This window comes from Rissa tridactyla, chromosome 2 (assembly GCF_028500815.1).
Source record: "Rissa tridactyla isolate bRisTri1 chromosome 2, bRisTri1.patW.cur.20221130, whole genome shotgun sequence".
NCBI lineage: Eukaryota > Metazoa > Chordata > Aves > Charadriiformes > Laridae > Rissa > Rissa tridactyla.
The window spans coordinates 140,402,576-140,425,982 of NC_071467.1; the positions used below are offsets into that span (position 1 = coordinate 140,402,576).

General features: G+C 43.1%; 1 protein-coding gene across 5 annotated transcripts in view; it reads right to left on the bottom strand.

Annotated features, from left to right (window-relative positions):
- Positions 1 to 5,692: 5,692 nt before the first annotated feature.
- Positions 5,693 to 23,407, bottom strand: part of DYNC1I1 (dynein cytoplasmic 1 intermediate chain 1) — a 196,223-nt gene continuing 178,508 nt past the window's right edge. For 4 of the 5 annotated variants that reach the window (XM_054192741.1, XM_054192742.1, XM_054192744.1 and 1 more), the window contains one exon: positions 5,693 to 6,674. In XM_054192741.1, coding sequence (XP_054048716.1) covers positions 6,564 to 6,674 — 111 coding nt within the window. In that variant the 3' untranslated portion in view covers positions 5,693 to 6,563. Of the gene's footprint in view, positions 6,675 to 22,623; positions 22,964 to 23,407 lie in introns of those variants that run through there. The other variant, XM_054192743.1, reaches the window with a different exon arrangement.

The following is a 23,407-nucleotide window of genomic DNA, read 5'->3' on the forward strand; positions in this document are numbered from 1 at the left end:
TCCATGGTGGCCCTTCCCCATTAGCTGTCTTTTGGCATCTGCTCTGTCCTTCTGCCCTTCTTCTCAGGGCCAGCAGAGGATGGGGGCAGGGGCAGAAGGGTTGAAGAGCCAGCGACTGCTTCATCGACACCCAACCCAGTTCAAAACGTTTCAAAGCATGCTACAGCTCTGCCCGCAGATCTTGGGGAAGATCTGTGCCCACGGTCGGCTTCCTCCAGACACAAAAGGATGCATTCCTGCTCTGGCAAGCTTACAGGCCAAGAAATTGTCGGATTGCCTTGCAAACAAACAAAGGGCCCCGAGGACAATGTTTAGATGTTTGTCCTCTTCGGGTTTCTGGGTGAGTTATGCAAAGTGTGGGAGGAACGGGATAAGATGTAACCTCGCTTGCTTCCTGCAGTCCAGCTAACTCCCCTGGCAGGACTTGCAGGAAAAAGAAAGGATCAAACGTTGGCGATGTCACCTATCAGCGTGACAGTGGGCTGGGGGTGTCCCTGAAGCAGTCACCCCGTATTTGTGTTTCTCGGGCCGGCAGAAGCCGAGGGACGCTGTGCTGCCTGGTCCCCGGGGAATGGGCTGGGTTTAAGCTGACTTAATATTGACAGTTTGCAGGGACACTTTTGTGAGCAAACATACCACAGGCTTCAAAAATAACTTGGGCAGGTTTTTGTAAACCTGCTAAAAATACGAAACCCGACAAACCGCTCCGCATCCTCCTTAGGAGAGGACAGCCTGCTCGGGAACGTCCCCGCTGTCTGCTCCACGACGTAGACGCATGCCATTGCTGCTTCCTACAGAGCTCCTCAGCTCTCCAACGCACACGTGGAAGAGGGACAAACGGGAATCGTCCAACCCAGCTGTTTAAACATGGCTGTGAAAGTCAGACTCTTGTTTTTTGGTTGAAATATTTGCCATTTTTGCTTAAGCCGGAAGACTGTTTCCAGAGATGGTGATCATTTGTAAGTTATTTGATGGTTGAGAATATAGAAATCTCAAGACGTTTGTATTTTAAGTGTCTCCAGCGAGCTTCAAACACAGCAAATAACACAGAAACAGCCTGGGATGAGGGGGTTTCGTTAGCGCCACGTGCCCTAGGGCAGTCCTGTGTCCTGCGTGGTGGCAGTGGAGAGCTCGGGCTGAGCACGGGCAGCCTGTCCGGGCGCTGAGCACGGGGATGGGTGTCCTCAAGGTGTCTGCTGCCCTTCAGGCAGAGATGGCATTCTAAGATGGGTATTCATCATTTGAACTGCTCCTTGCGCTATTCCTGATCGTCCTGGGAAGCAGTGCCATTGTTGGCAAGATTTGTTCCGTTTTTCCAGTTGCATTGCAAAGGGCTGCCTGGCCTCCCCCGTGCTCACTCACCCCCCAGGCCGTGCAGCCAGCACATACCGGGCTTGGTGGTGCTGCTACAGAAGTGAATTTCAAGGAGAACCAGTCCTGTAAGCTTCCTGAGGACAGGCTGCTGCTCCGGGAAGAGGCACCATTAGGTGCCAAGCCCTTCCTGAGGACTGATGCTGCCCTGGTGATAGCAGTCTCCTTTGCCAGTGGGGACAATCCCACTCTGCGTGGGATGCCATCTTCCTGTCTTCTGCTGCGTTTGATTGGTATATAAGGTTGCTAAAACTCTTGAGAGCTTTTCCCATATGTCTTTTGTGGAAGAACCTATTCCCAGTTGTTCCCATAGCACTAGAGATGCAGGCTGTCATTTGCAGTAAGAGCTCATGATCCAAGGACATGGTGGCGGCTCCTATGTTTTCAGAAGCAGCAAATGCTGGGGGCGTTGGTTTTGAGAGCCAGGAGGAAGTACCTTTCATCTTGGAAGAGTCGCTGTGGAAAACGCTGCAGCTCCTGAATCACCGTGACCCAGCACCTTTTGTCCCACGCGCCTTCTCTCCCTGAAGTAACGAGCTTGAGGCAACTCTGCTGAGCCTAACCTCAAGCAGCGAACCCTTGCACTGACAGCCTTTCCAGGGAGATGTCTGTGGTGCCCTCAGACGCGGGAGGTAGCCCGCTTCCTTTCCACCTTTCAAACATCCACTTGGTCCAAGTGCTATTATTTACATGGTGGGCCTGGCGTTCCAGCTCCACCTTCGGGTTTTATGTGTCCTGCCCAGGCTCCAGGTTGGCCAGTCCTGTGCACACACTCTTTCTGTGCGCCCTGGCCATCATCTTCTTCCTCTGTTACCTTGGGCTCTCTTGAGCAGGGCACATGTCATGAAGGTGAAGTAACCCTGCTTCCCCTTTCAGCTAATGCCTTCAGCTCCCACCCCCAGTGCCACCTGCCACGTCTCCCCGTGTCCTTTCGCAGCTCCTTTCAGAACAAACCCCAAGTCCCTGGCCACGCCGTTCTTCCGCCTCTCACTTGTGTTGGGGTGGCTTTGACCCTTGGCACTGAAACCAAGGGAGGCTCTGGGCTTGCCTTCATCGAGCCCAGGACAGTTGTCTCTTCCACATCCACCTCCCAGTCCTCTCCTCCATCCTGACCCTCTATTCAGCCTTTCCCTTCTTAGCCCACGTTGCTCATCTTCACGTGCCACTTGCCGGCTTCTGCCCTGCTTGGGTTTGCTCTCCCTGACCTGCCTGGTTATGACGCGCTCTCCAGCTCAGTCTCAGCAGATGGGTTTTGTCCTTCACAGAAAGCTCACTTGCAATGACCCCAAAGTAGAGCCAGGCTGTTTTCTAACTCATTCCATGCCTGGAGCAGGCATGGCAGCATCCCGCCGGTGCTAGAGCATGGGGCGTGCTCTTCATGCTCTTCCTTCTCTTCTCTGGATGTTTGTAGGCAAAAGAGCCTGGAGAAGATGCTTCCTCTTCGCTGAAAATAAAGGGTAATTTTGTATTTATTTCCCTGCTGGGCAGATTCTGAGGAACATCTTGACCTACGGGCTCTTTTGGAAAAGGCAGTAACGTGGAGCTATTTGTTTAGCTGCAAGAAAATCAATCAATCAATCAATCAAACAAAAACTGTTGGAGATTCCTGGAAGGGCAGCAACAAGGGCTGGTGAGAAGCTCCAGCGCCTGGCAGTCGCGACCAGCCCAAGGGGAATAAATGCCTCTTGTTCTTGTTGGGTGCTCTTCCATCTGCTTCCGCTGCGTGTAACAGCCCTTTCATGCTCTTGCTCTGTATATACAAGGCTGGTCATTTCTGTGGAAAACCGGATCTTTTCCACGTTCCCTCTGTGTACGGCTGAGCCCCACTCAAAAAAAGGAGGAGAGAAAAATATAGAAAAGAGGGACTTTGGTCATATCCATTCCATTCGCACACAGCGGCAAACACTGAAGGTCTTCTGAGGCTGCTCTTAAAACCATTTTACAAGCTATTAATGCCATAAAGTAGGGAAAGCTTGGAAAGTGAACATGCAGCATGTCCCCCCCCCCCCTTAGGTTCCCAAAAAGGAATGGTAATATGGGAAAAGTGGAAGCAAATTTGCCCACCATTTCTACTGCACTGGTTACGACGAATGGGAGACAACACCCTTCCCTTCCCACCGCAGCGTCCTCTCACACGGTGTCCCCACACTTAGACATGTGGCTCTACTGCAGGGGGCTGAAGGGTAGGGAGCGTCCCACCTCTTCTCCTCAGGGACAGCCCTGGTTTGGTGTATATCTGCGTGTGTTCCTAATCGTGGGACCCACTAATGGCCAAAGCAGGCCTCCTCCCCTTCCGCTTTGCACCGCACCTGCTTTGCCCACATACATGGAGAACCCTTACTTATGCTTTTTGAAAGGAAAACAGGGAGAAACTGGGGAAAAAAAAAAAACCAGCTCAAAAAGGATGTCTAAACAGCTGCTTTACAGATATATCTCACCTGGTTGTTTATTATTCTTCACCTTTCAGCTACAGAAGTGCTGCGAGTGCTACACTGGCTCTGCAGGCCACCTCCCAGAGTACCCAGGGGAGCAGCAGGGACACAGGGCTCTGTGATGCGTCTCCAGTCTCATGGAGTCACCAATGTATCTGTGCTCTGTGAATGAGTCCATGTGGGGGAAGACCCCGCGTGCCACAGACCAATGGGCCAGATGCCTCCATGGGCACCGGGCAACAGCTTCAGGTCCCATGTGCACAGGCACTGGGACATATCATGGACTCATAGAATAGTTTAGGCTGGAAGGGACCTTAAAGATCATCTGGTTCCAAACCCCTGCCATGGGCAGAGACACCTCCCACTAGACCAGGTTGCTCAGAGCCCCATCCAGCCTGGCCTTGAACACTTCCAGGGATGGGGCATCCACAACTTCTCAGGGCAACTTGTTCCACTGTCTCACCACCTTCATAGTGAAAAGTTTCTTCCTGATATCTAATCTACATCTGTCCTCTTCCAGTTTGAAGACATTAACCCTCATCCTGTCACTACATGCCCTTGTAAAAAGTCCCTCTCCAGCTTTCCTGTAGGCCCCCTTCAGACACTGGAAGGGGCTATAAGGTCTCCCCGGGGCCTTCTCTTCTCCAGGCTGAACAACCCCAACTCTCTCAGCCTGTCCCCACAGGAGAGGTGCTCCAGCCCTCTGATCATCTTTGTGGCCCTCCTCTGGACCTGCTCCAACAGGTCCATGTCTGTCCTGTGCTGAGGGCTCCAAAGCTGGACACAATACTCCAGGTGGGGTCTCACCAGAGCAGAGGGGTGGAATCACCTCTCAACCTGCTGGCTGTGCTTCTTCCGATGCAGCCCAGGATGTAGTTGGCTTTCTGGGCTGTGAGAGCACATTGACGGCTCATGTTGAGCTTCTCATCCACCAACACCCCCAAGTCCTTCCCCTCAGGGCTGCTCTCAATCCATCCATATCCATATCTTCAGGTCCCACCGTGAAGAAGAAACTAACCCATGCATTCTCACTGGGAGTTATTTCTATCAACCAAGAGGATAAGGGAAATCCAGGTTCTCCAAAGGATTCATTTTCTTAGTCTGCTCTGGCTTTTATCAGTGCAGAGACTTCCCACTGGTTCTGGGTTTGCCCATAGCTCTGAAGAGCACTAGATGACGTATTCCTCAATGACTGCCCAAGGATGAGATGCAGTTCCCTGCAAACTGCATACAAAATCTTCCTTGCTGTCTGGCTTGAATGTTTCTTGCTGCCATGGCTCACCCGCCTGCCCCAGTGAGTGTGAACCACTGTTAAACCCAGGTGTCAGAGCCATGCTCTGGCTCAGCATAATGTGATGAGAACGTAACCAGCAGCCTCACCACCGAGGTTAGCATTCACCAACGTGCTGGGCCACGGCACTCAGTGACATCAGTCTGCACCCTATTTCTTTACTCAAGCCACAGGAGTTTGCCATAAAGGAGAATATTCACTTGCCCCCTGTCCCAACCTGTCTCTCAAGACAGTTTGAGGAGGCCTTGTCTTTTCTATTTGTTCTCTTTTAGTGCATATGGCAGCACGGTACTGTTCTGCGTCTGCAAGCAAGCACGCGCAGCTAGGGACGAAGGGAAGAAATTAAAAATAAAAATCAAGCCTAGAAGCTGACACGGATTAGTGTCTGCTCATGTAAAATTTGTAGCAGGATTTGATGCACGCAAGTCCATTACTGGCCGGTCCCCGTAGCCGAAGGTATCTATTTACATAGCAGCTGCATGAGCATTCTGCGAGTCGGGGCGGTCACATTTTCCCAGCGCCTCGCCAGTGACCGGTAATGAACACACTGAGCACTGCTGGCACGGAAAGATTAACCACACTGCGACAGAACGGGCTCGATGCATTTTATTGGCAATACCAGTGTCATACTCGGGAACCACAACCCTTTGTCAGACTGTTAGTGTTAACTTGCATGACAAGTATCTGTGACCAACTGTATTTGAAATATAGTTAAAGTGCCTAGAAATAATAGGCATCTTGAAAAAAAAAAAAGGAAAGGAAACTCATTCCATCCACTCAAGCCAACCTTTATAGATCTTACATCTTAAGCACAACTGATGTACTGTAATTGTTATGTGGACTTTAATGTAACCTCTACAGCAGCACACAGACAATGCAGTTCTCTCATTATGCACATGCTTTAGGATCGTTTATTTTAATGCTTTCAAATAAATATGTTCCATGCAGCACACCGCAATAAATAAGGAGCAGCAACTTTCGTATAGTACATCCATTCATAATGTAAGTCACCATGTGAAACACCACATCTAAAGTCTTTGGCCCAGTCCCATACAGTGAAGCACACCACATCTGCACATAATCATATCTGGCTTCATATGGATTTAATAGGACTATGCCAGAAGGGCAATGTGAGCACAAGTTTAACCAGGGGTTCCTAGCTATTAAATACAGCTACTAAGTAGTTAAAAGGCAACAACTAAACCCATAAAGGGTTGATTTGTCTTTTCTTTCTTACTTTTCAGACAGAAATATAAAGTATGAAAATGCTCTGGATATTTTCAGCCTTGTGTAAAGCAGCGGGATTAATATGGAATGCTTCGAGCAATACTGGCACGTACACTGGCATCAAAAGCCACAGCAAGACTGACTCTGACACTGAACACCAGCGTACTCGGCGGGGGAAAGCTGCTGTTCTGGCGACGGCGGGCGCTGCTCCTTCTCCTCCTCCTCCTCTTCCTCCTCCTCCTCTAGGCCGACAGCTCCACCGCCCCTTCCTCTTCACTGTCTGCTCGGTTGGCGCGGATTTCCACCAGGGTCCGAGCGAAGCGGGTCCATTCATCGTTGTGCGGAACAGCCAGCTGGGGGAGAAACCGACAGGGGATTAAGAGACGGCGTGGGGAGGCTGGATATCTCTCTGGCCCAAAATTGAGGCACCTCCTTTGAGCAGAGCCCCTACGGCAATCAGTGCGGTTGTGCGCGGAGAAGGACGGAGGCATGGACCTCACCAGCCCACCACGGGCTGGATACACTGTAAAGTGCCGCCGAGTTCCCTGGACAAATCCAGCAGCTTCTATTCAGTAACAGCCAGAAGGAGCTTTTACAGCCAGTGGCAGAGAAAAACAGAAAGCTTTATCTGCTTGATTTTAAGGAAAAGTTTCTTGCTGGGGTGTTGTTGCAAAATCTACCCCTTGCTTAAGATATTTCAGGTTTTCCAAAGCAAGGTGAGGCCTTGATCTCTACAAGTACGTACACACCTATGTTGACCTTCACACCCGTGAGCTGCCCGTTTGAAGCCAGCGGGGCTGTGCCCAAGCGTAACTGTTTGCAGGACCGAGGCCAACGCGCGCAAGGTAGAAGAGTTTTTACAACGCTGGATTGAAACTATTTTCCTGAACTTCATTAAAGCTCCAAATAGTAAAATAAATATATTGTGTTATTTTAGTTACCCTCCTCAATGTTAAGGAATTCACAATTACAAGAAATGCATTCTAATGCAAAGGTTATACCAACTGGATACTGCATTACTGGTCTGATTTTTTATATCATCGTGCAAGATCCATTCCCATTTAATACCACTGATGTTTCTAATGAAGAGCTCTTGAACCTTAGGCTTCCAGAGGGATGTGTAATCTAAATAGATAAACTTCCAGACAAAATGCTTTAGTGCTATGGCAAAATAATACTGCAGTCATGTCCAGCTGGATCCAACACGGCAATTTCTGGAAGATAATGCAAGCTGGAATTGGGATAATTTAAAAAACAAAACAAAACAAAACAAACACCAAAAAACAAAAGCAAACCAAAGCAAACCAAAAAAACCCCACAACAAGCAGTTTTCTCAAACTTTCTTTGCATTAACGCAAATTCCAGAAAACAGCAACAAGCATCCAGATGAACCATGCACGTTTTTACTGCCTTCTTGAAGCCCTGTGATCATGTCCTGAATATAATATGAAAAAATATCTGTTTCAAGACATTATGCAGCGCTTGGTACTGAAGAAGGCAACTGTCTGGAAACTATGGGGCACACAATAAACTGCTGTCCACCTTAGCAAATGGGTGCCTTTGGACTAAAGAATGAGCGTGACCTTAGCTAATCCAGTTTCTGGTCACAATATTCAATCTGTACTGACTTACTTCTTTCAAAACACCACCAAAAATGCCATGGAGATGGCTGGTAACTATGTCCATTTGGCACTAGCAGATTATAGGTGCACGCTGTATTGGAATACAGTCAAATTATTCTCCTCTCCCTACATCCCAACCGCGAGACATGTAACTGGAGACTAAGAAAAGGATCTATCCCATGAACTATCAAGCCCAGCTGGGGAAAGAGCTGGTGTATGTGCCCAACATTAACCACGTCTGAAAGCTCCACATCCACAGCTGCATATTCAGTGTTAATCCTATGGACAGGAATTTGCAATAGCAGATCTAAATGTCTCCGTATCTCACTGGCACTGATGAGTTTTTCAACTACTTTGTATCTCACTTCGCCTCTGCATCCAATATTTTGGGGAAAAACATAGCATGTGTTTTAAAGCTCCCCATGTAGAGTGCATATATATCAGTGACTCAGTTGTATTACAAAGGGCTGGTGTACAACAAGTTGGGTTTTCTGCCTGTTGAAACGCTGAGTATAGTACAGCTCAGCATTTGCTGAGGCTACAGACTGAGAAATGCAATCTGCGTGAAAGCCATCTTGGCCCTCAGTAATAGGTGTTGCTGCACTCTCTGGGTTTTCCCTTCTTTGTCTTCCATGTTTTGCATTTTTCTCCTTTACTCTTCCCAGGAACAGAGACCAGAGCGACAGGGGTGAATCACATGAGACAGCTGTCTCTCACGCCCACGTGCACAGATGTGGAGCTCTTACAGTCTTTGTTTGAAAGACAGCTCTGTTCTTTCAAAAACCTTCAGCAGAAGGAAACGTAACACCAGAACGGAGGCGAGTGCGCCAACGCGTGGGTAGCCGTAGCACAGGTTCGGTCCCAGCCACGCACCTGTGCAAGGTGCTGTACAGCAAGGTAAGGGACGGCACGGAGATCCTTCTGTCACAGATGCAACCCAAACCAGCTGTGTAGCAATTTCCCTGTTACTTCAGCTTGTGTCCTAAAAGATTTGATTTCTTGCGATGTGTACAGCACTATCATTTATCAAACTCTTGAATGAAAACATGAAGTGAGTCTCACTAATTTCAAGTAGTAAAATCATTAAAGGGGAACAATATCCTAGGCAAAGGGCTTATTGAATTTATTAGAGCCTCATTCCTCCTTGTCTTTTAAAGTCCTAAACAGCATTACATTGTATTAAATGGATGAAGAGGACAATATGTCATCCTAAAGAAAAAAAATTAAATATATTTATGACATTGAGATAATTTAATGTCCTTTACTCCACAGCATGGCCACAGACAAATAAAATCAAAGTCCAGCCTATTAAAACAACTTGGTATCTTAAACTCGAAGGTCTCCCCGCAAATGTATGCATTACATGCATTACTGTTAGCTGACCACGTTAGCAAGATCTGGGCCGTTTTTAATGACTCAGTCACAAAACAATTAATGATTGAAGTGAATAACCTTTAGCGCAGAGATGAAAACATTCCGTGACCACACACAATCTAATTACTTAGAACTTCATCTTATTTTACCTTATTTAATCTCATGCACTGCATCATGCTTTCAAGGAGGGGCTAATCCTGCTAATAGACTGTTAGTAGAATAAACCTCTGTAATATAAATTCCTCAGGGATGCGGAGGGAAACCTTGGCAATACTGAAGTCAAAGGAAAAACTGATTTTTATTCCCACCCCACTTCTTTCTGTGAAGGCCCTAATACCGAACCACAACAGTTATACAGCAAAAGACCACAAATAAAACCAAAAGCATCCACAAACTCAAATTCAAATTCTTATCTCAATTAATGCTCCCCTTCCAGTCATTTTCCATTCAAGTTCCTTCAGCTGGGCACACAGACACCCACAAGTGCTGGAGGCCTGGGTCTATCTGTGGAATCTCCCTTTCAGCTTCTCTGCGCAAGTTTTTTCTGGAAATACCAGGGCAGGGGTGGAAGAAATGAGGAGACACTTCATAGAGGAAGAGCAGAGGTTTAGAGCTATCTGGGTGTTCCTCACTTGGTTGGCGTTTTTGCCATTTTTCCGACCACTTCCAGTTACTACAAAGCAGCACGTGTGGAGTCCCAGCAGTCATGACGTCGACGCAGGGTAGAAATGTTCACCAAAGCTTAATAACTTAATATAATATCTTATATTAACATTTGGGTCAGAAAGTTATTTGAATGAACTGACACTAAGGTACAGAGCAGAACAAGAAAATAAATGCTATTAAGTGCTCCCCTTTGATCCCTTCACAAAAGAAGGTAAGCACTACCCACACCTAATTAATTGACTGAATTACTCACACTGCTTTAACTTAAATCCCATGGTACATTTAGGTTGCATCAGATAATAATTCTAATGAGGAAAACAATTTTTTTCAAAGCAAGCTGGTGACTTTAGCCAAACTTTGTCTATTAAGCTGTTGGAAGATGGATACTTTGGTCTTCTGTCTGGCTTTTAAAATATCAGAAGAGTTCAGGCTGCAAGCCTAGTGACCTGCAAGTGTGACTACAAGTTTAAGCATCCAAATAAATCCACTTCTGCTTGTGAAGTTACATGTGCTCAGCTGGTTAGAAGTGTAAGAATTTAGCACAGGAAAACATCTTCTCAAGATGTTAGGATGGTGACCCATTTTTAATTGGGTGAAGGCATTTAACTCAGGACAATTAGGGTCTCTCATTTATCAAAAAAAAAAAAAAATTAAAAAATCGAAGTTTTCTTTATATCACTATCAACTTTTTAGATCTCCTCCCCCAATTCACACTCAATAAAATATTCTTCCAAAAGCATTCAATATCTGTGAGTATCCAAGTGCTTCCTACATGATCAATAACGCACAACAAATAACAAAGACATGTAACACGCTAAATACTGGTCACATCTAAGATTTTATCATTTAAACTACTTTACAAACTGTTTTTCTTGCTGATATTAAAAAAACTGATTTACCTGATGCAAATGTCCCGAATTAATTTTCCCACCACCTCCATTACTATGATTTTAGACAAGCAGATTTTGGCTAAGAAAAACTCTCCAACACGCTCCTCCTGGCTGAACGGGGCAGCACAAACAACGTGGCTGGAAAAGGAAAGCCTCCTCGGGCCGGCAGCACCTCCCAGCCAGTCCTCAGCCCCCCCAGGCAAAGTGAGCTCCGGGGAGCCCCCAGAGCGGGACTGGCTGCACACAAGGGCTGATGTGCAGCACCCACGATTGATATTAAGCCCCGAAGAGGTGGATTGGTAATTTCAGGAAGCCCAGGGGCAGCCTCCAGATAATAACACTAAATGGATTTCTGCCTATTCCTGCGAGGCGCTACAGTTATCAGTTTATCTTATTATAGATAAACAACACTATACCTGTGTGAATCTTCCCCCTCCACCATACATACGTATACTAAGGGAAGGCAACTCTTGACTGGACAGAACAGAATACAAAGAGCCTAGAAAGTGAGATAACGGGATGCAACGGCAAAAGGCTTGTAAATTAGGAGCCGAGATCTCCCTGTCCTCTTGTTTTTCTCCTTCCCATCTGCTAGAGGTGACTGGTTCCTGGCCAGCTAGAAGCCCCTTGTCTCTAGTATCATTCTCACCCTCTTCTCTTTTGGATGATAATGCGTTGAGCTGTGCTTTCAATGACTGGAGAGGATCTAAACAGCATCTAGATTTGGAAAGAAGGGATTTGTCTAGCTGGGCTACATAGGTCAACCGCAGCAGGTCCCCTCAGCTCATTTTTCAGAGTCATGGGGTTACAGCAGACTTTGAAGCAACAAGGCTTATAAAGGTTAAAGGTAGGATTGTTCCAACTTGTGCCTATTTGCCACTGTGGATAAAGGATACAATAACCAGACACAAGGCAAATGACCACCAGGATCTTCCTGAGAAGCACCGGGCTTTGCCTTGCTGACATGTCACAGTTCTACATGATTTATGCAGTGCACAACAAAACTATATCTCACGGTGCCACCACAGAGTCCTTGGATTTTTAAACCTTCTGAAGCTTCTCTGTGTTTCTTGAGCGATCGTTCTAGCCAAGCTGATGCTCATACTGACCAAGGAGATGGTTTATGTGCATCTGGGACGAGAGTAACCGAGTCCTTTTCCCCTGGGGCTCACCAGGCCAGCTAGTCACAGGTAGCAGCATGAACGTGAGTTTCACCAGGAACATCCTCCTCCATCTTCTCATCAAGACAGAGATTTCCTCTGTGTGCAGAGCTTCCAGTCCATACGCCAGAGATTTTACAAACACAAACTGTATTTCCCATGTTTCCCCAGAAACTGTGCTATTAGCAACTTCACTGAACACTACTACTCTTAAAACTGTCAAGACAGAACTCAGGCAAAGGAGATGCTCTGACCAGACACCCCTCGATGTCCAGACCAGACAACCATTTGTGTCAGCTACTGCTGGGCTCCTCAAGCAAGCAGAAAGGTAACAAAAAAACCAGTGCCTGAAGACACAAATCAACATAAATTCCTTTTCTTTTTCAGATCATTTAACACCTTCTAGTAATATTTGCTCTTTTAAGTTAGGTCTATTAAAAAAAGAAAAGAAAAAGGAGTGATTTTGAGACCAAAAAAAAAAAAGTTTTAAATGTTGCTTTTAAAGGAATCTATGCAGAAAGTTGAAATAAGATATTACAACATATTTCAAGATTTTCTTATATTCCCCTCCTATCCATCTTTTTTATGGCTGAGCGTGTTTCAGCTCAATTTGTCCAAATCTCTGTATAGCTTCAGTTTCCCTGAAAAACCACTTTCCAGCAAATGAATTATTCATTGAGGATATTTCACTTTATTCCTGGCTCCTCGCCTTCCCTGGAGCCTGTAAATCTTTGGGATGGGAGCAGACAAACTCTTCCTGCCTTCATCCCTCCCTGCTCTTGTCCAGCACAGCTCTCCTCTGAGGGCTGGGGACCCTCCTGAGAAGGAGATAAAATGCAATTTCAGCAGCAGCAGCCTCCGCTTTGGAGGAACCAGTGTCCCAGAGGCTCAAAGGGAGCACAGTCATCCATGTTCAACCTACTGCATTTCCTTCTAATGACTGTACTTCGTGGGTCAATCTACCTGTCACAGAGACACTGGTTCATAACCCGCAGCACTGGTAGAAGTATCGTGCAATCCCAATCACCAGGTTAATAATCACATTATTTTTCATCTTCACCTAGAGTTCAGACGCCTCGAAGTAAAAATAGCCATGGGAAGAACTTCCTCAGCCTTGTCTCTGACTGAGGGGTTGTGCTGAAGGGGTGAATTTTTCCAGCCAGAAAGGTCTATAATCGCTTCTAACACACACGTCCCGTGGACACAGGTGTAAAAGGAGAATCTGAAAATGAACCGTTACACCACGACTTGGAACGATCTGCCAAAGTATGTGGTCTGCAGCCGGCCTGCGCAACCGTATTGCCACACACTGTTTTCAATTAGACGTTTGCAGACAAGCCTGCATGGTGGTCCAAGATACACTCTAAGGGTGACAGCGGTTCCCAAGTCAAAAATCTGTGACCCATTCAAACACGTTTTGTAGAAGCACAATGCTTTCATATTTTTGTATATAGAAAACCTTGTTCTGATCTAAGTTGATGGGTTTCTATAGCTAGTCACCATGGTCCTAGAGACCAGAAACTTTCCAATTAACACGCATCTTTTATTAGTTGCATTTGGGTTTGTTGCTGTTTGGAGGCAAAGGCTGGTCTTATTTTAGACAATCCTGTTTACTTGTCTCCACTTCAACACAGCCGTATTCGCAGAAAAAAATCTCATATCCAGCAGGGAAAATAAAAACTACAGAAAATTAATGTTCCTCTAATCTCTAAAATACTCTGTTGCTATTATAACTTTTGAGAAGGGCAAGTTAAGCACTCTTTGAAGAGATAGCTAATTAAAGCTTAGAAAATATTCAGATTACTTTGAGTTTGCGGAAAACAGCAAGTCTGGTAAACTAACTTTAATGTCTAAAATCTCAGACTTCACACTAAGTTATTTGTGTATGTGGTTTATCACCATTTTTATATTCTTTCAATTTAATGGCATCATCAAATAAATGTAGCTTCAGGCGAATATCATTTTAGCTATTTTCTCTAAGCAGAATTTTTGTCAACCTATGTTGTCCATATCACCCTCTAAAATTAAGTGCTGTATTGAAAAGAAATGCTGCAAATACTTTGTGCAATGGATTAACATCTGAATGCAGTTATGACATTGTAGGTAAAAATAGTTTTAACAATTATAAAATATAACTACTTCAGCTTGATGTTTTCCAAAAAGTAGAACAGACAATCGATCTAATTTTCCAGGTAAAAGAGAGCACTTGTAGAATGAGGATCGTAATATTTACAAATGAAAAACAAGAATTATAGTTCCACTTTAAGTAACGGATCCTATCTTCCAGAGTTCAACCAATGTTTTATCACTATCATTGGAGTGAAAACAGATATGTAAAGGTAAATATTAAGTATCTTGATACGCACACACAGGGCAGTCAGGCATGCACCTATTCTGGCCCTGGTCTTGCCCCCCAGAATCAATTACAGACCGCCTTTGATATTTTTCTCAACCTATATGGATTTTTTTATTTTTTTTTCCTGAAAAAGCCTATATTTTTCCAGGCAACACCCTATGCCACACACATGGATGGAAACAAAGTGGGAGGTAATATGCAACGAAATGGCCACCAAAGTAACCAAGAGCACCCTTTTCACATAACTATAGCACCACTGTATTTAACTCTTGGGAGAGCCGAGCATCACTGTTAACAATGGATGAAACCACTGGCAGGAACTCAAACCCCACATACTGCATGCAGATGATTTTAATAAGATACAGTGTTTAGACCACAAAGGATACACTCCAGAGTAGCTCTATATATATTTGTTTACTTAATTGAAGGGTGGAATACCATAGGCAGCCTAAATACTGCATTTATTCTATGCACAGCAGTCAGTCTAGTGTCACAGACACAGTATACACCACCCTTCTATGAAGTTAATTACTTAGCCCTCATCTAGATTAATGTCTGTTGTGATTTATTTCTTTGCAATTCACCAGCAGGGTCTGATTTAACTAGTGCTGCCATAGTAAAAAGAAGACAAAATATTAGCTTATATGACAAAAAAAAAAGCTTAATCTCAAACAGAAACTGAATCCATCTCCAGCAAACTTCCGCTTTTTCTCCTAAGGAGAACAGTAGCTGCTGAATTGTTACATAGTTAATGGTAAATTATGTTTTGAATACCAAGCAAACAATGGTGTTATTTTAATAATTTATGTGTAATGTGCAAAGATACACTGTTTAAAGGGCCTACATAGGAACTCAAGCATTTGAATGCCCATTAATTCTTTTCTAAACTTAGTCCTCTTTGTCTGTAGCAGTCATCTCGATGCCAGTCTAACAGGAGAACAGACTAAAGTGTAGTCCATAAATTATGCATACATGACACACAAATGCATGTTAACAGAACATTAAGGCTGCAGACTGTAACACTTCAAAGATAGGAAATGTCAGAGTTAAAGCTAACTCCCTCAATTTGAGCATGTTATTCATTTTGTGTTACGATACTGTCTTTAATCTTTAAAAAAAAAAAAAAAGGAAGAAACAACAAAACCTGTGCTGGAAGCAAACACCAATTATGGAAAACTTCAGCCTGAAGGATTAAAACTTGACAGGGCATATGGAAAAGAAAACAAGGCAGTGGAAAGTATCTTTAATTGTAGACAATGCTACAGTTCCACCTGTATCGGAGTTGGCTCAGGCTCTCCTGAATTAACCAGAAAGAATGATATCCAAGCTATCAAACAGATTATGGGTCCCTCAATAATGTATCAAAATCCTGCACTTGATATTGACTACAGAGAATAAAATATTGAGTAACTACCAGTCATCTTGAAAGATGACTGAAAGTTTAAATCTAGATTACTTTTCTTCTTAGATCACCCCTTATTTTTAAAATACAAACGTTAAGATATAAGCTTATAGCCTGTTCTTAAGCACACCAGAGTGCTTTCACCAGTCACATTGTGGGGATCCTCTGCTACGGATCTCTTCAAGTGATACTTTCAATGGCAGAGACTATTGGCCTGTTTCAGTCCTTGGAAATAAAAGAGATTTAATATAATTAATCAGCTACAGGAGCAGAAAGAGCATCTGCCATGCTTCAGAAAAGCTAACAATTTTGCTTCAAAAGAGCAGTTTGCTTCAAAGTTCTTGCAGTTCCTGCCTTTCTACCACTTCTGTAATGCCATCAATTTACAGGTTGATTAAGAACAACAGTGAGGGACGTTGCCTGCCAGTCATCTCCCATGGGGATCTCACTCCTGCTTTGATTGCCATTTCTCAAAGTCATTGAAAACCTCTTGTAATTTTTTTTTTTTTTTTTTTTGCATAAGTTTCAGGACATTTAATGCTTGGATCTAAGGGATCAGGTGAATTCCTCCTCTACCAAATTATGTTATCAGTTCTCAACATTGCACTAGAAAGCCTAAAAGTACCAACTGGATCAAAACAATCAGGTAAGGAACCTTCAACCTATTGCTCTTCCCAATATCTACATTTTTTTTTACTGACAACTACATTGATTGGAAGAACTGTCCCATCATTTTCACTCAAAATACTAGAGCTTCAGCCTGTTAGGTAGCTGCACTGGCAAAGGTGCTCCCCTGGAAGTTCAGCTGAGTGAAGGACTATTGCCTCAGGGAAGAAATAAATCATGGTGTCTTCAGCTCAGCTTGCTTCCTTTCCAAACCAAGTCGGCCATGTCCACGCCATGATTCATGCCAGGAAATCTGGCAGAACAGGAACTGTAAAGGACTTTTGCCACAGCTTTCTGGCTCCCAGTTGGCAAACAGACTCTCACCAAAAGTAGCTTATGAAGCGCTCAAAGATTTTGGTTTGCAGGAAAGTTGCTGCCTTCCCTGAGATTTTGCACACATTCCATTATGTGCAAAAGCTCATCCATGAAACAGCAGGGGTTTTTGTTTTGTTGTGCTTTTTTTTTTTTATTTCATTTCAGACAGACTTTTCCATCACTCTAGGCACTGGAGGATACATTTCATATTTAAATTGAACACTGAATATGGAATTTTAGCAACCGAATAGGATGTATCAATGCCCAGAGTTATCCTCAGTTTATATTTTAGGCTTAACCGTTACTTTCCAAGTCATGAATTAAATATTTTTTCATGTTCAAAATACAGAACATTTTGCCAACCATAAAAAAAGATTGAAAATGTAGTTAAGGATTGTCAAAATGAAAACTGCTACTGGATGTGACAGGTTGAAACCACAGAGCATCATCAAGAAAATTAATTATACAAAGCAGCTCTTGTTTCAGAAGTGTTTTAACACCACAATGATAACACATGAATTTCAATGAAATTTGCAAATTGCTGCACAGAAACTGAGATTAAACTAAATTTTGCATTTGATACTTTCCCCCTTCCACAATTTCTGTTACTTAAAGCTATGAACATTTTTTAGTAACATTTCTTTTTACATCAGAAAGGGGGTAAAAACTTTCAGAGGAAATACCACCCAACAGACTAACTAGATATTTAAAATACATATTCTGTGACACTATTAACATGCATTGACTTCAGCTCTGTCTCCCACTGGTGTTCCAGGATGCAGGGTCAGGACAGGGCAGACCAGCTAAAGCACTCACTCAGCTTCCACTGCCTCACCTACAACTACCATGGAAAGCTTGGACCCAGATGATCTTTTCCTCTTGAAAGGTTTTTAGGAGAAGCAGTAACTGAGGAGCTAGTAGTGAAGCCACCAGTAGTGCCAATGTGCTAAACATACAGTGGACGGACTGGTAGGTCCAATCTGGAGCCTGCCTTTGTCCTTTCTCTCTTGCCCTTTACAGTGTTTCCCAGCCCAGCAGGAAAATACCGGCAGGAAGATTGTCATACACAGCTCTCCCTTCTCCCCCTCCTGCAGGCTTTCCTGTGCAGAAAGGGAATGATCTCTTACAGCTTCTCTTCTGCTGCTCTCATCACTTCGTTATCTGAGTGCCTTCTAATAGTGCATTAAGCTACATGATTAACTCCTGTCACATGTGGCTTGTTCTCTCTGATCCTCTCTGCAGGGGGAGGATCTGGGCCTTTGCAAGGGAAAAGGAAACATACATCAGCTTTAAAAGTAGTGTGCAAATGAATAAAAAGGACTGGAGCCAGATTTTTGTTGGTTGGTTGACTGGTTTTCTTAAGCTTTTTTATTTCATATCATGAGGAGTGGAGGAATTCTTATAGAAGATACTTGTATCACATTGGAAACTCATGTCCTTTTACCCTATGAAATTCTGCAGGGAGCTAGTAAGCTATCACTGGAGAACTACTGAAATATTCCATCAGAAGCAAGTGGAAGGTAAGGATAAATAATCAATTTCATTTTTAGGATGACTGTTTAACCCCCCCACCCTTACTTTCTGTCAGTTTTCACTAATGCTCATTTAATTCCACTGTCTAATCAACAAATGAGAGAAAGGGTATCTTCATTAAAAATCTGGTACTTCCTCCTTTAGTTTTAACAAGTAATATTCTAGTAGTAAAACAAAAGTGGAATTTCATATTCATTTTATATATAGCGAAACAGAATAAACTCTGTTGTTACCAAGAACAAACATACATCATGGCATAGGCAGGAGAGTGACCCTGTACGCCAGGTGTGACCCACTGCTGTATCACACACAAGCACATCACAAAATCCTGTTGAGGGGCTCTACTTCCAGAGGCTGTTTGTCCCACTGTCCCTACCCGCTCTGGAATTTCAGCATTCTGAGAGTTAAAAATATTCTTCTAATTTTTGACTTAAATGAATACATGGCCATCTTGCAGCCACATGCACTGGTGGCAGCATGTCCTCAGTTTCACTAGTTCTCTCCCTCTGGCCCCAAGTACTCCTATCTCTGTAAGTACATGAACCATCTATATTGCCACCAGGCTCACACTTCTTGGCTAAGTCACACCAAGTTCTTCAGACTCTTCCTACAGGCTACTCTCCTCTCCCGGTAGCCCAGATCCAAATCTCTCCCTGATACATTTCAAGCGTTCTTTTAAAAAACACAGATTTTTTAAAAAGAGGGGAAATTATTTTGAGGTCATCTTTTAAACAACACCGGGTTTATTTAAGCTGCTTTGTAAGTCAGAAGGCCATGAGGAAGGTGACCGAGAAGGGCATGATGCGCAAGAGGTGGCAGGGAAAGGGAAATGCAAGGCCCTGAACTGGCACTGGAGATAAACAGCTCCAACCCCCAGAAACCAGCCCTGGGTAAGTCAGAATAGTTAGATCACGGCTCAGTTTCCCCTCTTGAGAAGTAATCCTTACTAAAGATTGCTATTAGGAACACAAGCCTCCATTCCAGCTTATTTAAGTACCAAAACAGACTGAAAGAACAAGGTAACTCATACCCTTCTCCATTTCTTATCAGACTAGTACGACTGTACTGACAAGCACACAGTCATGAATAGGGAGTGTACAGTGGTACTCACAAGCATAATCATATGCATTTCTATGTCTGGATGTAGCCAAGCCTCATTTTAAACTGTAAAAGTATATAAATGCTTGGTTTTAACTTATCAACATAACAACATTGTTTTTCTACAGGAGAATAAGCCAGTGCTTACATAAAGACCTCAAAGCATTCACAGTAAGCTAAAGTAATGAATATTGTAATGAGAAACACAAGTATTTAGGGTGATAATGACTGGACTTTGCTCTACTTAGATCGGCTCACCCCCTATGGAGGCTACCAAAGCTTAAAGATTTTATCACCCTAGTAATCAGCAATGGGTAATGGCCTTCATAAAACACAGTAATTAAATTGACTGATTTCAAACTAGTGCATTTTTTTCATTAGGGAGTTCTTATTTAACCTACTTCAAAAATCCCTTTGTGAATACTGGCTATATCAGTCAAAATTCAAATGATGAGGGACGAAGAGCTCGTTCTGTTCAATATTTCAGATAGTATTCAAGTAAAACGCTGGAGTTCTAGTATGCTGTCATTCTCTTTTTTTTGTTGTTTTTGGTTTGGGTTTTTTTTGGTCATCTCTAAGAGCTTCCAGTTTTAAAAGTCTCTCAAGACAGAATATTATAAAACTGGGGGCAGAGGGGAAGCAAATCAAAACCTTAGCTCTTTACATTTTCCAACAACTCTTAAGAGATTCTGCTTTGTTAAAACATGCTTCTAAAATTTTCCGAGGCCAGCATTCCAACCTCCCTAGCAAAAATATCAATGGTGAAATTCAGGCACTGCCTCACAATCCACTTAATTATCCTTTATGCCTGGATTGTGTGTGTGTTGTTGTAACTACTGTATCTTACTTGATCTTTGAATGCCTTTAAATAAAACTTGGTTGTAAGCACAACCCCTTATTATTGCTCAAATTTGCCTTCACGATGTGTGTGTGAGCCATTTATCTGTGTTCCAAGAATACTTGTAACTCAACACAGATTTTGAAATAAAATATTTCATGGCGAGTCTCAACTCCACTTTTGTGGCAAGAACACTTCCTAACTCAATATATGCTCTACAGGAGCTTTACGATAGCAAAAGTAAACCTACTGGAAAATCTACCTGGATAACTACATGATACAAAACCTAGTTTCATATTTCTCTCTCTAGGCTACAGCAGTTTTTAACTGCGTGAAAGAGATGCTGGATTTGTTTTCCGTATGAAATCTATAGTGAAACACAGGGACCTCAAGACAGGAGTACAAAGTACCAACCCTTCCCCGCTCTACCCAGAAAAAATAAGTGACTCAATAGCCCTGCTGAAATGTGAGAGTTGGTCACAAAGATGCATTTCTCACCATCTAGAACACTGAGAATCTCTGAGCAGCTGTTAAAGGCTGGTGAAATCAAAGGAAATTATTTTATAGGCACCAGTGGGATATTCCTTACTGTACTACTTCATCCACATACTTCAGGCTGTTGCCAGCTCCTCCCTCCCTGGTCATGTGCTTGAAAATGAGATATGGGAGCAAATGGGGAAGTACCCAACCAACCTGATGCAGCAGGCCTAAAAGGGCTTAAGGAGATATTAACTCTGAAACCTAACAAAGTCACAAAAACATCAATATGATTCCGATTTCACTGCAAGGAAACGAGGACAGAGGTAGTAACTGTAAAGAATCCCAGGTAACTGCTTTCTTTGGGAGACTGGATGGTCCAGGGAAAGACATTTTCTTACTTTTCTCCAGTTCCACCTGTTTAAAGCCGCCCTTTAAAAACATGACTAGAATCAACTGTCTGAAAGACCACCAAACAGATGCAATAGTTTGTCCTGTAACTCGTTTAATAAAATAATGTACATAATAAGCTCCTTGTGATTACAGTTTCAAACTCTCCAATCCTGTTCTGCAAACTTACTTTATATTTTATTACAATCAAATAATAAATCATTGATTTACAGTTTCTATCTATTTATTCACCGTGTAAGCAGAATATGACCTGGAAGAGATTAATGGGGGGAAAAAAAAAAAAGGAAATAATGGAAAGTGGATGAGAAGCTGCTTCTTTTGCAACCAAATGCGCAAAGAGCATTCTCAATAAGCCAGGTAAGCAACAAATGTGGTTGTTAGAGAATATTTATGACAGCGGCAACTGTGTAACATCACTGAAGCATGCACAATGGGAGCAAGCTTTCTAGAAAATATATCTACAAAAGAGACATGCAGTTAGGTCTGACTATCAATCATCTGGACATGTGAATAAATCTACAGTCAGCGGTCCATGTTCTGTTAAAATCAACTTCTACCATACAGAAAACTTGCTGCCCAGTAAATAAGCTGTAAGAGCACAGAAGCTAAAGTACGTTATACATACTATCACAATAATAATATCTCAACTACTAGATCAGCAAAAGTGTTAATATTTTGATCTTACAGAGAGTAAAGTGTATTTACAATGACTGGTTATATTCTCCGGTTAAGTTATATAGGTTTAACATCTATCACACTGAAACAATCAGATTTTTGTGTGTTTGTTTGGGTTTTTATTTAATTTTATAATTCACGTTCTTTAAATCAGTGGCTACTGATCCACAAGAGCACATCTATATGGACTATTTAAGTCTCCTCTCCCCTGGAAGTGTGTGTATAACTCCCATTAATGCTAATGGGCATAAAGCACACGCATTGAGGAGAAAATAGACCCCTCACTGTGAAAATAAATGTGTTCAGTTATTTTCAGACACGATGCTGAAATCAAACAACTAAAAGTACATACTCTAAGGAGATAACATTATATAGCCTAACTGAAAATGTCACCATTATTTTTAACTCCCTGGTCATGGACCCTGCCGCGTTCTTCATGTTTCTGCCATTTCTTGTGTCATAAAGAAATATGACTGGATAGCATATCAAAAAGGGCCAAATCCTAAATTCTTACACAAGTGAAACAGCCCTGATCTCACCCTCCTTGCCTTCACAAAGGATAAAAGGTTGGGCCTCGTGCCTTACATTTTCACTTAGGTCATATAATGTTTTCTCTTTATACCACATGGGTTAATAGCAGCAGTAAACTTTACTGTTCTCTAGAATAGTTCCTTAAATCTGTGATGAATCTACCAAAGTAAAATTTCTATCGCTTAATTTTTTTCCTTAATGATTTGATATCCTGATGTTTTCTGCTCAGATCAAAATTCATGGAGTCAATTCTGTCCGTTCAAACAGGTAAGAAAATTGCTTATATAGTAATGGGACATTTAAAGACACTGTGTTTTATTATAATACAATCACAGTTTTTTTCTGATGGAACCAATGTTTTATGAATTTATAGCTGATCTAATGTGATATTTGGAACAGTCATAAAAAAAGAAAGGTTTTAAAAAGGGTGTAGTATAAATGGAGCATTAATGTTTTCGGTGAGTGTATTTAGGGTCTTTGTAAAGTCGCCTGCTGACTTGCTAATGCGCGTAATCACACCCATCTTCCCAAATCAGAGAGATGCACCTTCAAATAAGTGGATGCTACTGAGTTATCAGTCAGGCAGGCATGAGTTCTTCCAGCGATGAGGCCTTCTCAGAAGCTGATGCTGCAGGAGAAGGGTAGAGTGCTATTGCTGAGAAGTCAGCTGTAGCAGCTTAGCATCAGGCCTTGCAATACTGCTGGGTCAAATATGAAAGCTAGGTGCTGCCAGGTGCTGTAGGGCCCAGCTCCCAGCCCCTCCCCTCAGCCACGTGCTCCCTCATCTACTCTCACACTGAGTCAGTTCATGGAGAAAAATACCACAAGGAAAACAAAACAAAAAATAAAGAAATCAATACTTCTCTGCTGATCTATCTCCCTCCCCACAATGGAGGTGACAAGCACTACTACTGGCCCAAAAATTGGACAATGAGGGATATGCCTAGAGTTAGCTGGCTGGCAGGGGGAGAAGGACTGCCCCTTTTAAACTGTCAGACCAGCCCCATCGTATCCCAGAATCAAACCCATGCAAACAGGACAGTCAAAGGAGGACTCCAGCTGAGCCAAGGAT